The sequence below is a fragment of the Rousettus aegyptiacus genome, unplaced genomic scaffold (assembly GCF_014176215.1).
Source record: "Rousettus aegyptiacus isolate mRouAeg1 unplaced genomic scaffold, mRouAeg1.p scaffold_m13_p_3, whole genome shotgun sequence".
Lineage (NCBI taxonomy): Eukaryota > Metazoa > Chordata > Mammalia > Chiroptera > Pteropodidae > Rousettus > Rousettus aegyptiacus.
The window spans coordinates 99,813,694-99,828,213 of NW_023416306.1; the positions used below are offsets into that span (position 1 = coordinate 99,813,694).

Below are 14,520 nucleotides of genomic sequence, written 5' to 3' on the forward strand. Positions count from 1 at the left end.
TGTAAAACGCTTTTTTCTCCCTACATATAGGGAGATAAAACCTGGAACAGTAGAAAAACGGGCAAAAGAATTGAAAAGGCACATCCAAATGGCCAATAAGCATATGAAATGATGCTCAATTTTATCAGTTATTGAGAAAATAAAACTTAAAACCACGGCGCAATATAGTTAGACAGCTACAAGAATGGCTAAAATGTAAAAGAGAAAAAGTCAGGTGTTGGTGAGGAGTGAGACATGTACAAGCAGAATTTGTAGACTTACTGGTATTGGAATTGTAAATTGATAGAACTGCTCTGGAAGTCATTTGTCAATGGTATTACTAAAGGGAACATAGCATGCTCTGTGACCCACTAATTCCTTTCCCAGGTATGTCACTCCCTAAAATGCTTACATATGTTCATCATAAGACTTGTATAGGAATGGTCATAGTATCATTACTTTTAATAGTAAAAAACTAGAAACAACTTAAACATCCTTCAGCGTTAGAATAGATAAATATATTGTGATATTTTAGCATAATGGAATGCTATTTAGCAACAAAAGTGAACAAACTGTAAATAAACCTGACAACGTGGATGGCTCACATAAAATTGAAAATTGATATAAATGATTTATTGTTATTAAATTAAAAAATTAATCTAGTTTTTAAAATTCAGGATAGTGTTGATATGCCCTTCTGGGAGTATCTAGTGACTGGAAAAGAACACCAGGAAAGCTTTTGGGATGCTGATAATGTTTTGTTTCTTCATCTAGGTACTGGTTACATGAGTGTGTTCAAAAATTCATTGAGCCGTATGCTTACGATGTACTTCAAGGATATCCTTAGCAGCATTATTTATAATAGTGGATAATGGAAACTAATTTCAACATTAGGGGACTGGTTATATTAAATAGGTATATACTTTCTATGGAATATTATGTAATCATTTTATATGATGTTAATCTTTTTATTGCCATAGAGAGAATGTTCAGGATACTTTTTCAAAATCAGCTTATAGTGCATATACACAGTGGCCCATTTTTTTAAAGGAGGGGAGAAGCTTACATACGTATTTTTAGATGGAAAGTATGGAATGATATACTCTTAAATACTTTAGTGATAGGATTTTGGGCAGTTGCATTTTTTTTTAACTGTACTTTTTTTCTTCAGTGATTATGTGTTATGTATGATTTAAAAAATAAAATGGTATAAATAGAAAAAATAAATAGAAAAATAGAGGAACTATTAGAATAAAATAATTATTTCTAGAAATTATAGAAATTCCTGTATGCAGAGGAAGAATAAGAAAATATTAATAATAGGATTGTTAGGTTAGGGTTAGAGAAGTAATACCTGCAGAGAATATTTGAATTGCTACCATTAGGTATTTGTTCATGTGACTTGAATCTAAGAGCCTTACAATTGAGCTATTTTAAATTCTCAGCATTCAATATGAGGACTGATCTTTAATGGCCCTTTATGCTTTATCTTTATTTCGAATTCATGGGAAAATAGTTCTATAACAGCATTTGTGCCAATAAATTTAAATTTCAATCTAGGGATACTTATTGAGAGTTTTACCCATTGGAAATTATACAGTTTACTAAACTCTTCTTTAATACATATACTTTGTTACCTGAGAATAAAAAATGACTTTTTGTGCTTTAACTTTTTGTTCTAAAAATGAAATTGATTACATAATCAATGTAAAGTCTTGTGATACAGACTTAGAGTCTATTGGTTCCCACTCAAAATTAGCTTATTTAATAGTTTTATATATTCCTAATTTCTTAACAGATACTGAACATGAATCGCTCATTTAAATGTTAAACATAGCTTTTTAAGGTCAAAAGTATTCAACTCAGCAGAATTTTGATAGTTAAAAAAAAATTTTAATAGTTTTTCAGTTCAAACCCTGGGCTTTTGATTTTTGAATCCGTGGTGGTAATAGTTAATATACACTTGACTTTTCAAACAAGGGGAGTAGTACCTAAGTGTTTGGGTTATTGGGATAAACATACTTAAAATGAATGACCCACAGTAAATAAGTTAATTTTCTTCTGTGTTTTAATAAAGTAGGTTTATTTTTGTGGGAATTTATCCTTTAAAGAACTTTGGCAGTATTTTCAATAGTCGAAATAATGTGTATGAAACTTTCTTTTTTGATGTTGTTTGTTTGTGTCAACTTTTAGAAGAAACCAAAGACACAGACGCTCCCACGGCTCCTCAGAATAGCCAGTTAACCTGGAAGCAAGGCAGACAGCTATTAAGACAGTGAGTAATGGTTTATTTTGAGTTTTAAGGTTCTAGATGTGTCGTGCTTATATTCAGTCACTTTGTAAGTGAAAAATTATTTAATGATAGTGGGATAATGTGTATAGTTTTCATATTGCTTTTTTTTATGCTTTGGTAGATGCTTCAATTTTTTTAAAGTTCATTTCCTTTGAATGTTGGTCTGAACATTCCTCAGGCTGATGATTTTTTTTATTTGCGGGGTATAATGTTCTAAAGACTGGATACCTTGAAGGCCAGAACAAAAGCAATACAGAGTTCATACTGTAGACACTCGCATGCCCATCACTGCAAAATCCACATATTTGGTTTTAAGTGAAAGTGTGACTGGTTTAAAGAAGGAATTTAACTGGTTATCTGAAACTTCAGAAGTGGCTTGCCAAATCCTACCTTTAAATTTTGAGGCACCTTTTTGATGTTTGAAATCTTCGTTGTATTAGAAGTACTTCTGTGGCAAATCTTATTTATTTTCTTTTATCTATTCTTCTCCCTTATGTTTTGAAAACTTTGATACTTCTGTGCTCCTGATATCCTGGGTAATTTACAGTTACCCAACTTTCTCAACTCTAGACATTTCTCCCTTCACTTCAGTAAACCCAGAGAAGTGTGGTCAGACCCTTAATCTTGTTGTTACCCAGAACTACCCTAGCTCTGGAATATTCCATAATCCAACAGTCATTTTATATTCCACCTCTCATTGTCCTCTCACTTTACCTTGATATTTAGTTGCGTAGTATTTTTCTTAGATATGCCTGATCCCATTGCCTGGATTTATATTGTCTCTTCTTACCTTTCTCTAAGAGTAGTTTATTTCCATAGTTTTCTTTATGCATACCTGTTCAGTCTGTTTTCTATTTTGATATTCCATTGAAGCTGCTATCAGAAACATATTTTAAAAACCTTTTTTGTTCAATTTTGATCTTTTGCAAAAGTGGGACATTAACTATTTTATTTCATTTTGAAACTCTACTTCTGTGATACCACTCTCTGCTATCATTTGCCCCTCTAATTTCTCAAGTTCCTTCTTTTAATTTCCTATGTTTTCTCTTTTTCTTAGCCAGTTAAACGTTCGTATACACAGACTTTCTGTTCTTACTTAAGCTTTTTTTTTCTGGATAACTTCATTTAAATCTATGGCTTCAAACACCATCAAACATTAATGACTCCTAAATCTGTATACTCAGTCAAATCTCTTCCGAGCTTTTGACCTTTGTTATGGTTGTGCCTAATAAACATTGACACTTTCATAGACACTGCATGATTATCCAATAGGTACCCGAGAAACCATGCTAACCCTTCTTTCTTCATTTCATTGAACAGAACTACTATCCCAACTATCCAAGCTAGAAACCTGAAATATTTCCAAAATTTTTATGTCTTTAATTCTACTGCCAGATCTTTAGTGTACCAAGTTACTAAGATTATATTTTGCTTATTTTTCTCATGTTTACTTTCCTCTTCCTCAGTTTTATTTCTTGCTGTATTAGTGCCCTAACCAGTCTCCCCATCTTTATTTTTCACCTTAAAATCTTTTGTTCTTTTGATAGCTCCTTTTTATCACCCTTCCTTAGCTTATGAAATACTTTTGGAAGAACTTTTAAAATTTGTTATGCAAAGCCATTTATGAGCCATATATATTTATGTCATAATTGGGTCCCTTTCATCTTTTTCAGTCTCATCCTGGATCCCAAATTAAGTACTCTGGTTCAGATATACAGAAAACTTGAAGACCATGGAATTGGAATGCCATGAGATCTTAGATCCTAGAAGGAGAACTAACTGTCCATCTACCTCTGGCTAAGAACCTAGATTGAAACTTAGCATATCAAATATATACATACACTTATACATACATACATACCTATTAACTTAGCATGACACTCTTCTGAGGTTAATTCTACTCATTCTCTACCACCTTCTAGACTTAAAAAAAAAAATACACACACACACATATGTGTGTGTGTATATATATATGTATGTATGTATGTATGTCATCAACTCAAGAGTCTCTTAAGGCTCTAGGACTTTGTAGGTTTCAGGATAATTGGTCCTTAATTAGTGTTGACCATACTATATCCTTTCTTAATTTTGGTTTTTGATTGGCCTTATTCTCTTAAAACTGGACCTAGTCTATAGAGAAGACAGTTATAGAGGCAAAAGAAGAGTATATTTTATAGGATTATAGGTTTTTCTAAAATCTGTTGATAAAATTTTGGACTAACAAGTTTGCAGGTGTTAACAGTATGTAGGGTTTAATATTTTTAATTTTCTCTTACAGATATCTTCAGGAAGTAGGTTACACAGATACAATATTAGATGTACGGTCTCAGCGGGTAAGGTCATTACTTGGATTATCCAATTCAGAACCAAATGGATCAGTAGAAACAAAGAATTTAGAACAGATCCTGAATGGAGGTGAATCTCCTAAACAAAAAGGACAAGAAATTAAAAGGTATGATTTATAAGTGTAGATTAATGCTGTTTATATAATGGATATTATGAATCTCTTTAGTTTCTTGTTACTACCATTGATGGTTTTTAAGGCAGGTAGAGTTTAGATTTACAGACTTCTGCACCACCCCTCCCCCTTTAGTAGTACCATGGACAAATAAATTTTTTATTTAACTGTTTTTAAAATTTATCTTAAGTTTTGATGCCAGGAAAATAGCTGTAGTTTTGAAATAGGTGCAGAGTTAAAATCTGAAGGTGATTTCATGTAATTCAGAGCTATTTTAACATCCTGGTTTTTAAATTTTTGCTAGAGTATTTTCAGTAAATTATAATGCTACTCTATAACCGAGTAGCAGTGCTTATTTAGACACTAGTGCGAAAGGGGCAAGGCTTTGCATTGAGCTCACTCAGAAGCCACCAGATACTTTTTTTTAAATTTAATGTCCCAATTAAATATCACAAATTTCACCCATTTAAAGTAAATGGTTTAATGGTTTTTCGAATATTCACAGAGTTGTTCAGCCATCACCACAATCTAAGTTTTGAAAATTTTTATTGCCCTAAAAAGAAATCCCCTTTTCATTAGCTACCACTCCCCATTTTTCCCTTTATTCCTCCCACCACCCATCACAATCAACTTTACTAATCTCTCTGTCTCTATAGATTTGTCTGTTCTGGATGTTTCACATAAATGGTTATTTTGTGAGTGGCTTCTTTCACTTAGCATAATATTATAAAAGTTCTTCCAAGTTATAGCATGTGTCAGCAATTTATTTCTTTTTATTGCCAAATAACCTGTACTTTGAATATACAACATTTTGTTTATGCATTCCTTGTATAAAATGTAGGTTGGTTCTACATTTTGAAATAAAGAATAATGCTACTTTGAACATAGGTATATAAATGTGGACGTGTTTTCAGTTTTTTGGGGTATGTACTTAGGAAATACTAACTGAATTACCTTTTTGAGGAATTTCCAAACTCATTTCCCAAGTGGCTGGATTATTTTACATTCTCACCAGAAATTTATAAACATTCTGATTACATCCTTGTCAATTCTTATTTGCTGTCTACCAGATATACTTTTGGTTAATATAGACGTACTAAATGCAAGCAGTCAACCAGGTGGAATTCCCTCTCCCCTTTTCATTTATTTTTTTAAACATTAGATATTATGTTGAATAACATAGGTTGTAAGGACAAAGAAAGGAAAAAGAGGATTGGGGAAAAAAATCGATTGAGTTCATTTCAGTTCTTGTAGAGCTTAAATTAATAATGTGGCGGTGTTGAAACTTACTGGATTTCATTAACCAATGTCACCATGATAAAAAAAAATAGATTGAGAAGTAAAATATATGTGATGAGCATTGTTATATTTATAATAAGTGTAAGTTATTTATAATAAAATTTTTTCACATGTTCCAAAATAAATAAATTGCCCCCCCCCAATAATAATATGTACATTATGCAATTATTTAAAATATGTTCTATGACTTTCAAGTTAAAAAACATGAACCTTTTGTTTAGGCTTTTTATTTCTGAGAAATGAGGTCTCTATAATAAAAACAATTTGGCATCTAATAGAACCCTATTTTCTTTACTTTGTATTTCAAAGAGCATAGAATGTTTTTGTAGCATAAAAGAAAAAGCAAAAAGTATGTATTTTTAACTAAACTTATTAGCTAAGTAGTTCAAGGATTTATAAATGTTTTAAGAGTAATGCAGTTTAATATACCACACATGAATATGAATTAAATATCTGCAACAGACTGTGTCTTGTAAAGCTTCCTGCCTTTGCAAGATTAAGACTGTAAAAATTTTTCCTATTGTAAAAAAAACACATAGCATGAGATCTACCTTTTTAACAAATATTTTAAGTGTGCAGTGCAGTATTATTAACTATAAGCACAATGTTGTAGAGCACATCTTTAGAATTTTTTTTATTTTGAATGACCGAAACTCTATACCCATTGAATAGCAACTCCCTGTTTCTTCCACTGTTGAACTTTGTTTCTGTGAACAACTACTTTCAATACCTCATTAAGTGGAATCATGTAGTATTTGTCTTTATGTGATTTGTCTTATTTCACTGAGCATAATGTCCTGAAGGTTTATCTGTGTTGTAGCATATGACAAGATTTTCATCTTTTTTATGAATGACTAATATTCTAGTTTGTGTAGATATGTATGTAATACACACACACACCACATTTCATTCATTTGTCCACAGACATTTACATAATAGTAGTTTCAATCAAGGTTGATCTCCTTAATGAGTATACTTAAATATTCTGAGTCTACAGTAATGGACGTGTGTATGGTTCAGTTATTATCAGGGTATTCGAAAACACCTAGGAATAAGAAATGATCTAACATGATGATAGAGATTTCAACAAAAGATGCTTATCACATTCTTATTTTTAACAGTAAAAATTCAAAAGCAGCCTTAATGTTAACAGTAGAGGAATGGTAAATTTTAGATCATATTATTAGAGGCAGTGTGCTTAATGGTTTAGAATGTGAATTCTGAAGACAGACTGGGTTTGAATTCTGATTTCACCACTTACCAGCTGTGACTTTGGGCAAGGTACTTTACCTTCTTTTGCCTCGGTTTCCTTATTTGTAAAATGGTGATCATAGGATTGATGTGAAGAAGAAATGAATTAATATGTAAAGCATTTAGAACAATGTTTGGCACATAGTGTCAGTTATGATAAAATATTGTGTATCCACTTGAGATGTGACCCCACCAAGAATAACGTTTACTAGATTCTCCTGAGTGAATATCACTATTGAATTTCTTGGTTTTTTTAGGGGAATATATGATGCATAATGCTTCATATCACAAAACATCCACTTTATGAAGATTCCTTGGGAGAGGAAGTTCTCTTAGATCTTGTAACTGGGAAAGCTGTCTTGCTTCTTAGTCATTGGTCTAATTATTGGTCTTTGAACCTCCAGTTGCTCCCTTTTTCTTTTTACTCTGGAATCTTGCCAGATTTGGGGGAGGGGGGTGGGGTTCCCTCTTTAGAAAATGCAGTAATTCTTTTTGCCTTTTACTGGACAAACTTGACCTTGGCTTCATTTTCTTTTCCCTTCATATGGATATATTACTTTTGAAAAATTCTGTTGATTGCCTTTTTAGAATGACAGAGGATAGTAAATAAGTAGTTGAGAAAGAAAAAAATATATAATATACCATAGATTGAGACTTCCACTTAAGTATAGTGGATTAAAGGCACCTCAACTAAAATGACAAAGACTTTTTAAGATTGATTAACACATGAGGACAAAAATATTGATTGTATAGAAAGAATGAGGCTACTGTCCATCAGATAGGGAGAATTTAACAGTTTTGGAACCTGAAAAGAAAATGGAGGAATGTCAACTGAGCTTAAATCTAAATGCATTCAGGAGCAAGAGGAAGAAGAAAAGGAACAAGACAATTCAAGTTCCATCATGCCAGTAGAACTCCAAAGGCTAAAGAATTAGAGGTTTCAGGTATATCTGAAGTCAGGTTTAGAGGGGGGCATGAATAGAAAATTATGTTAAAGTTTATGTATGAGGCAGTTAGAATCTGAAACCCCCTCTTTTATCCTGTGCAGCCATTTGACACCCTTCCCCTATTTCAAAGACTGGTGGTATATTTTCTGATGAAGTTGAACTAAGGATTCCCTAAGAAATCAAGCCAACTGCAGGGCCAGTTACTGAACTGAAAACAGGATCATCTGAAAATCTACAGCTGAGCAGTGAGATCCTGTTTTCTTCTGTTATTTGGTTTGTAACATTGGCAGCCAGTCTTAGATCTATTCCAGACAGGATATTGAAATTGGTCACATTAATAAAAGAGACCTAATAAAACAGACAATTGGGATCTGGCAGTGAAATGGTTAAGGCCTCTGTACTATCATGCAGAAGTGAATCCAGCTGCTTGACAAGACTAATTCATGTACACAATACATCCAGTTATCTTTTCAGTGCCTCACACTTAAGGAAAGACTTTAATATGAAAATTGGAAATCAAAGAAATCAAACAGAAAAAGAACTTAGAAAGCAGAGAACAGAAATCTATATTTAATCTTCTGAGAGGGCTGGGAGAAGATAATACATCTATAAAACAAATGGAATGTTATTTTAAAAGGTCTTATCAGAGATCAAAAAAGAGCTAATAAAAATTAAAAAGTATGATGAAATAATCGTTATGTAAAACTTGGAAGATAAGGTTGAAATGGCTTCCCAGAAAAGGGAAAAGAATTAGGACTGAAAAGCTAGGAAAATTCAAAGATTAGTTCAGGAGAGCTGGCATCTAACTAGGTGTTTCAGAAAAAAATATAGGTAAAATGGCATTGGAAAGATTATTAAAGTAGTGATAAAAGACAATTTCCTGGGATATATTTACAGAATGTATTTCTAAGGATTTTTTTTTCAGATTGAAAGGATTCCCCCCCAGGTACACTATAAAATTAATTTTTAAAATATCCATACAGAGACCATCATCATGAATGCTAAAAAGAAATAGCATGTTAACATGCAAATAAAGTCTCGGGTCCTTCACAGTCCATGGTTGCTTTAATTTTCATTTTCCTAAGGATTAATGATGTTGAGTGTTTATGCCATCCACAGATCTTTTGATACAGTGTTTATTTGAATAATTTTCCCATTTTTTTTTTTTTGTTTCATTTGTTATGATTGAGATTTAAGTGTTCTTTGTATATTCTGGACAGAAGTCCTTCATCAAATATGTGACTTGTAAATATTTTCTCTCAATCTGTGGGCTTCTCTTTAAATTCTTGAACAGTATCTTTCAAAGAGCAAGTTTTTAATTTGGGGAAGTCTGATTTATCAATTCTGTCTTTTATAGATTGTGCTCTATTTGACTTTTAAAGCCATGCACATGTATCGCTGTCATTAAATACAGTTTTAAGTACTGTTTTAAAATAGGAATCAGAAAGAAATGTTAGAAATAACCATTGGAATATTTGGATTTATCTTTTTCCCTCTTACAGGCCTTCCGGTGATGTTCTTGAGACATTCAATTTCTTAGAAAATGCTGATGACAGTGATGAAGAAGAGGAAAATGACATGATTGAAGGCATCCCAGAAGGAAAAGACAAACATCGGATGAATAAACACAAAGTAGGAATTTGATTTTCTGTTCTTATTAGCTAAAATGTATATACTCGTGTATTTTGAATAGAAATTTTCGTGATATCTTTAGTTATATTAGGAGTGATCCTTTCTTGTTTTATGTCACTGAAAGTTTTATATATCAGATCTTATGGAGTTATCCTTACATCGTAGAAATTAATACTTGCTGTATTAATCACTAAATCATGAAAAAGAGTTTGTTTTTATAGTCTAGTGGTTTGAACCTTCATTGTTTTAAAAACAGCACCCTCTCCACTCCTGCCATAATTAATCACTGTTGTAGTCTTTCTCTTCATGTACAGTAAGCAGGTGATAAATTAACTGAACCTTCAGTGGGGATACTTCTACCCTAGTTGAAGGAGTAAACTATGGATTATAAATGTACATGTCAATATTCTTCTTTGATAAGGATTAATAATTTACTTTTGCTCATAACCTAAGAAACAGGTTTATCTATTTGAATGATGGTATGGGTTAGCTATAGGAGCAAAAAAGTAGATTAGGTGACCCATTTGTGAATTACCATAGTATATAATATTTCAGATATGTAAAAAACAAACAAACAAACCAACCCAGAAAAACAGATAGGTTCATTTTTGGTTCTTTGGGATGTTGTAGTAATGTGGGGAAAATTCTAGTGTTCCTCAAAAGCTTCCAGTCTATAAAAGCGGTTTTTAACCATTTTGCCACATTTCATATGTGTAATGTACTCAATATGTGTAACATGGATGAATAGACATTTTAGTCCTTTCCTTTTTTATTTGGTTCTGGGAGGTAAAGCACTGTTATTGCTACCACAGCTATTGGCCTCCATTAGTTAATATCCTTATTATCTGTACCGTATTCCTGTGAGTTACAGACTACATTTGCAGTTCAAAGTGAGTGAGGTCAGTTCAGTACAACATATCAGAATGTAAGTGAATGGGTCTTTAAAAGGGTAACTGTGAATATATTATAATTGAAGAAGTTAACTATTCTTGGTGATTAGAGTTTTAATCCTTCTTACTACAGCACATTACTTGCATCACATCTTATCACATCTTACAATGGTCTTCACATAGCACTGTTGTAAACATTTTATCTAGGGTATAATTTGGAATTGGAGAACTATAGGGAAAATATAAAATTTTGTACTTAAGTAATTTAAAAATGGAAAGATAATTGTGTGAAAACATAAAAAGGACCCCTTTAAAATTTATGATAAAAGTCATTCTGGGCTTATGTTCCATTTACAGATAGGTAATGAAGGTTTAGCTGCTGACCTAACTGATGATCCTGATACTGAAGAAGCACTGAAAGAATTTGATTTTTTAGTAACTGCCGAAGATGGTGAAGGAGCTGGAGAAGCACGGAGTTCAGGGGATGGCACAGAATGGGGTAAGGCGATAAGGAATTATGGGGGTGGGGAAATTGCTAGCCCTTAAAGATGTATTATTATGAATAGTGTATGTGGAATGTATGTATGTATCTGAATGAATGTACACAAATGATGGCAGCTAAAGTGAGAGCAAGAGGAAGTGGTCTTGAATAATTTCAGGGTGTTTCGTACGGGTTTATTTAGATCGGGTGACTAAACTTTCATATATGGCTTTTGGGGGATTTTGATTTTTTGAAATTTAACATTTAGTCACGTTAGAAATTCAGTTCTTTTTCTCTTAGCAGATTAAAAAAATGAGCGTGTATAGTTTTTTAAATTCCCATTATTTAATTTGGTAATGAATCTAGGTTTCAAGAAGAATTAACTCTTTGAGTATGCCTGTTAGGTGCTATTTGACTTAACTGCTAGGAAGTAATAATGCTGATAATCCTGAATTGTAGCTCTCTGTTGAACAAGATTTAGTGAAGATATTAAACTTTATTATATGTAATCAGTGTGTAATGTTAAGGCCTAACCTTTGGAAGTGATACGTAATACTAATAATAATCCAGCCATAACTTGAAGGGAGAAAACTCAATTCTGTTTATAGAGGGTTAAAAACCCCATTAGAAAGTAAAATTAAAGCACAAAAATTATTTTAACATAATAGCTGAGGTCCAATATGTTGTTCCTATTAAAGGTTCATTCAATCATCTTTTACTACCAGGATGTTATCTGTTAGGTAGATCTCAAATTGTGTTTACAGAGCTTTATTAGAGAAGGTTACTCAGTGCCTTAATATATTTCACATGAACACCAACTTTCCTTAGTTACTAGGAATTATCATTGGATTTTTAAGTACTACTATGGTGATAGGAAATGTACTTGGATTTTTGAAATGCCTCTTTGAAACTGAATATAGTCAATAGGAGAGATAAAACCTAATAGATAATATATTTATTGACTGTCCTGATACATATTGAGTACTTAAAAGATCTGAATTTTGTTGCCAGGTTTCTCATTGTTTTTAATTATAAGCATTGTTTCAGACCTTCACTTCTCTCCTAAGTGAAAAGAGAAGAGGTATGTTAATTGAAAATTTGTAAAAACTCTACAGTTACTTTCTAGACTCTGAATATACATTTTTGTACTTAGTTGAAAATGGCTATATTCTAGAATTTTATTCTTAAGAATTAGCCTTGCTTGGGAGAAACAGTAAAGGTATCTAAGTTTTCTTTTAGCTTCTCTGTGCTACCCAGTAAATGTTGGAAATACCTTAATTTTTTTCCCAGTATTTTTTAAACTACCATTTATGTTTTTCTGGATTATTTTATAACTATATAGATATATTTAAATTGTATATATAATAATTTTCTAATTCATGTATGTTTTAGGAAGTTTAAAACCCACTTTGTATGTGAAGAAGAAAATTAAAACTCAATATAATGCTACTATGTAGAGAGAACCATAGTTAACGTTTATATAGAAATATATGTATATGTAACAGAGGGTTTCGATGTGTGCTGATTTATTGTCCACACCTTCCACTTAACATATTATTTTTTTGCAACATCATCTTTTAAATAGCATAATATTCTATCAGTATATTCCTTTATTTATTTAACCAAGGCTCTGCTGATATATGTTTAGATTATTTTCATTAAAAAAAAAAAGATCAAAAGCAGTTTTTGAACATTTGTTAGCTAAATCTTAACACATATCCATTCTTATTTCCTTTGCCTAAAATGGCTAAAAGTTTAACTCAGTCAAAAGAATATACAAAAATTAACAGTAATTTAATTTGTAAAATATGGCATTATATCTTTAATAAAAGTTCCATATTCTCTATAGTTGATTTATCCTTCTGTCCAAAGACAAACTATATAGTGCAATTTCTAGAGAGTACCTAATTAGTGAATGACAGCTCAATACATTATTTACTTTTACTAATAATATTCAACAGTGACCTGAATCTCTTTGTGTAAATAGAAGCAACTGACAAAGTCTCTTCTGGAAGAAACTAAGACATCTTTAAAGCATTGTAAGTTCTTAATAAGAGAAAGGGCTCTTTTAAGAACAAAATGGTTCAAGTAGTTTTTTTTCCTTAAGAAACGAAAACTGTCATAGGATCTTTGCTGTGTTTTTTAATTTATCTTTTCTGCTCAATAGGTATCATACTGTTTTTCCAAAAAACAAAAGAATACATATACAAACATTCTTGTATATTTAATTCATTTACTTAAATTTTGAATTTACTTATAAATGGGAAGGTGATGGTTTTCATATTTAAGTTATTGAATAAAGGGTACAGATTTTTTTAAAAAATAGTCTATTCTAATGAAACGTATTCCATATTCACCTACATTGGATAATCTTGTTACTTTTTATACTATCAATCTGCTCATATATCTCTAATTTTGAACCCTCTTGTCCTATGAAACCACAGCCTTTTAGAAAGCTTTTAAATACTGTTTTTCTTATGTCATCTATGTTAAGTAGTCTAAGTGTAATTTTAGTAGTTTTTAGTTCTTTCACAATCAAAAATATTACTGGGAATTTTTAATTTTGCTATTTGTCTCATGAAGACTAGACATTTTAAGGACATTTAGTTATTTTCTCCTACACTATTACACTTATCTGTGGAAATTTATAGGTCTATAAAATGCAATTAGTACCTAAATGTTTATAATTAAATATAATGGTTAAAGTACTGAATATATGTGTAAAGTTAGTTACAAATTTATGCTACATTAAGTAGATTTCTATAATTTCTCTGCTGTGGTAGTTAGAATTACCATGAAAGAATTTTATGTTTTTATGGTATATTGAGTTGTCAAGGGTCAGTTTTGTTGGTGCATATTTGTGTTCTCTATTAAACAAAAAAAAAAATCGCTATAACTGATTCAACCTCATTTCTTGGTATTTTTTCCCCTGTAGATTTTTTAAAAACAATTAATATGTAGAAGATTATGCTGGCTCTTCCCTTTTGCTCTTAACTATTTCTTGTAAGCAATATCAAATCAGCTGTTATTACCAGGCAAGTTTCAGGATGTTGTTTGTGCACATCTGCATTCACCAACCTGTTCTTTGCACTGCCTAAGTTTACCTTTGTTTTCTAGACTTGAGGTTATCTTGCAAGTAATGTTTGTTTTTTTCCTTTAGCTTATTCTTTTTTATTCCCTTTGCTTTTTTTCACTCCACTACCCTTTGCTACTTTAGTTAGAGCTACTCACAGCTAATTTTTTTTTCTACAAAGGTCTTCTAAAAAACTGTTTGGCTATCTTATTAAATT

General features: G+C 31.5%; 1 protein-coding gene across 5 annotated transcripts in view; it reads left to right on the forward strand.

The window, feature by feature from the left end:
• Positions 1 to 14,520, forward strand: part of STRN3 (striatin 3) — a 76,185-nt gene that overhangs the window by 32,482 nt on the left and 29,183 nt on the right. For all 5 annotated transcript variants that reach the window (XM_016123606.2, XM_036238608.1, XM_016123604.2 and 2 more), the window contains exons 4-7: positions 2,173 to 2,254; positions 4,551 to 4,724; positions 9,730 to 9,859; positions 11,107 to 11,248. In XM_016123606.2, coding sequence (XP_015979092.1) covers positions 2,173 to 2,254; positions 4,551 to 4,724; positions 9,730 to 9,859; positions 11,107 to 11,248 — 528 coding nt within the window. The remainder of the gene's footprint in view (positions 1 to 2,172; positions 2,255 to 4,550; positions 4,725 to 9,729; positions 9,860 to 11,106; positions 11,249 to 14,520) is intronic.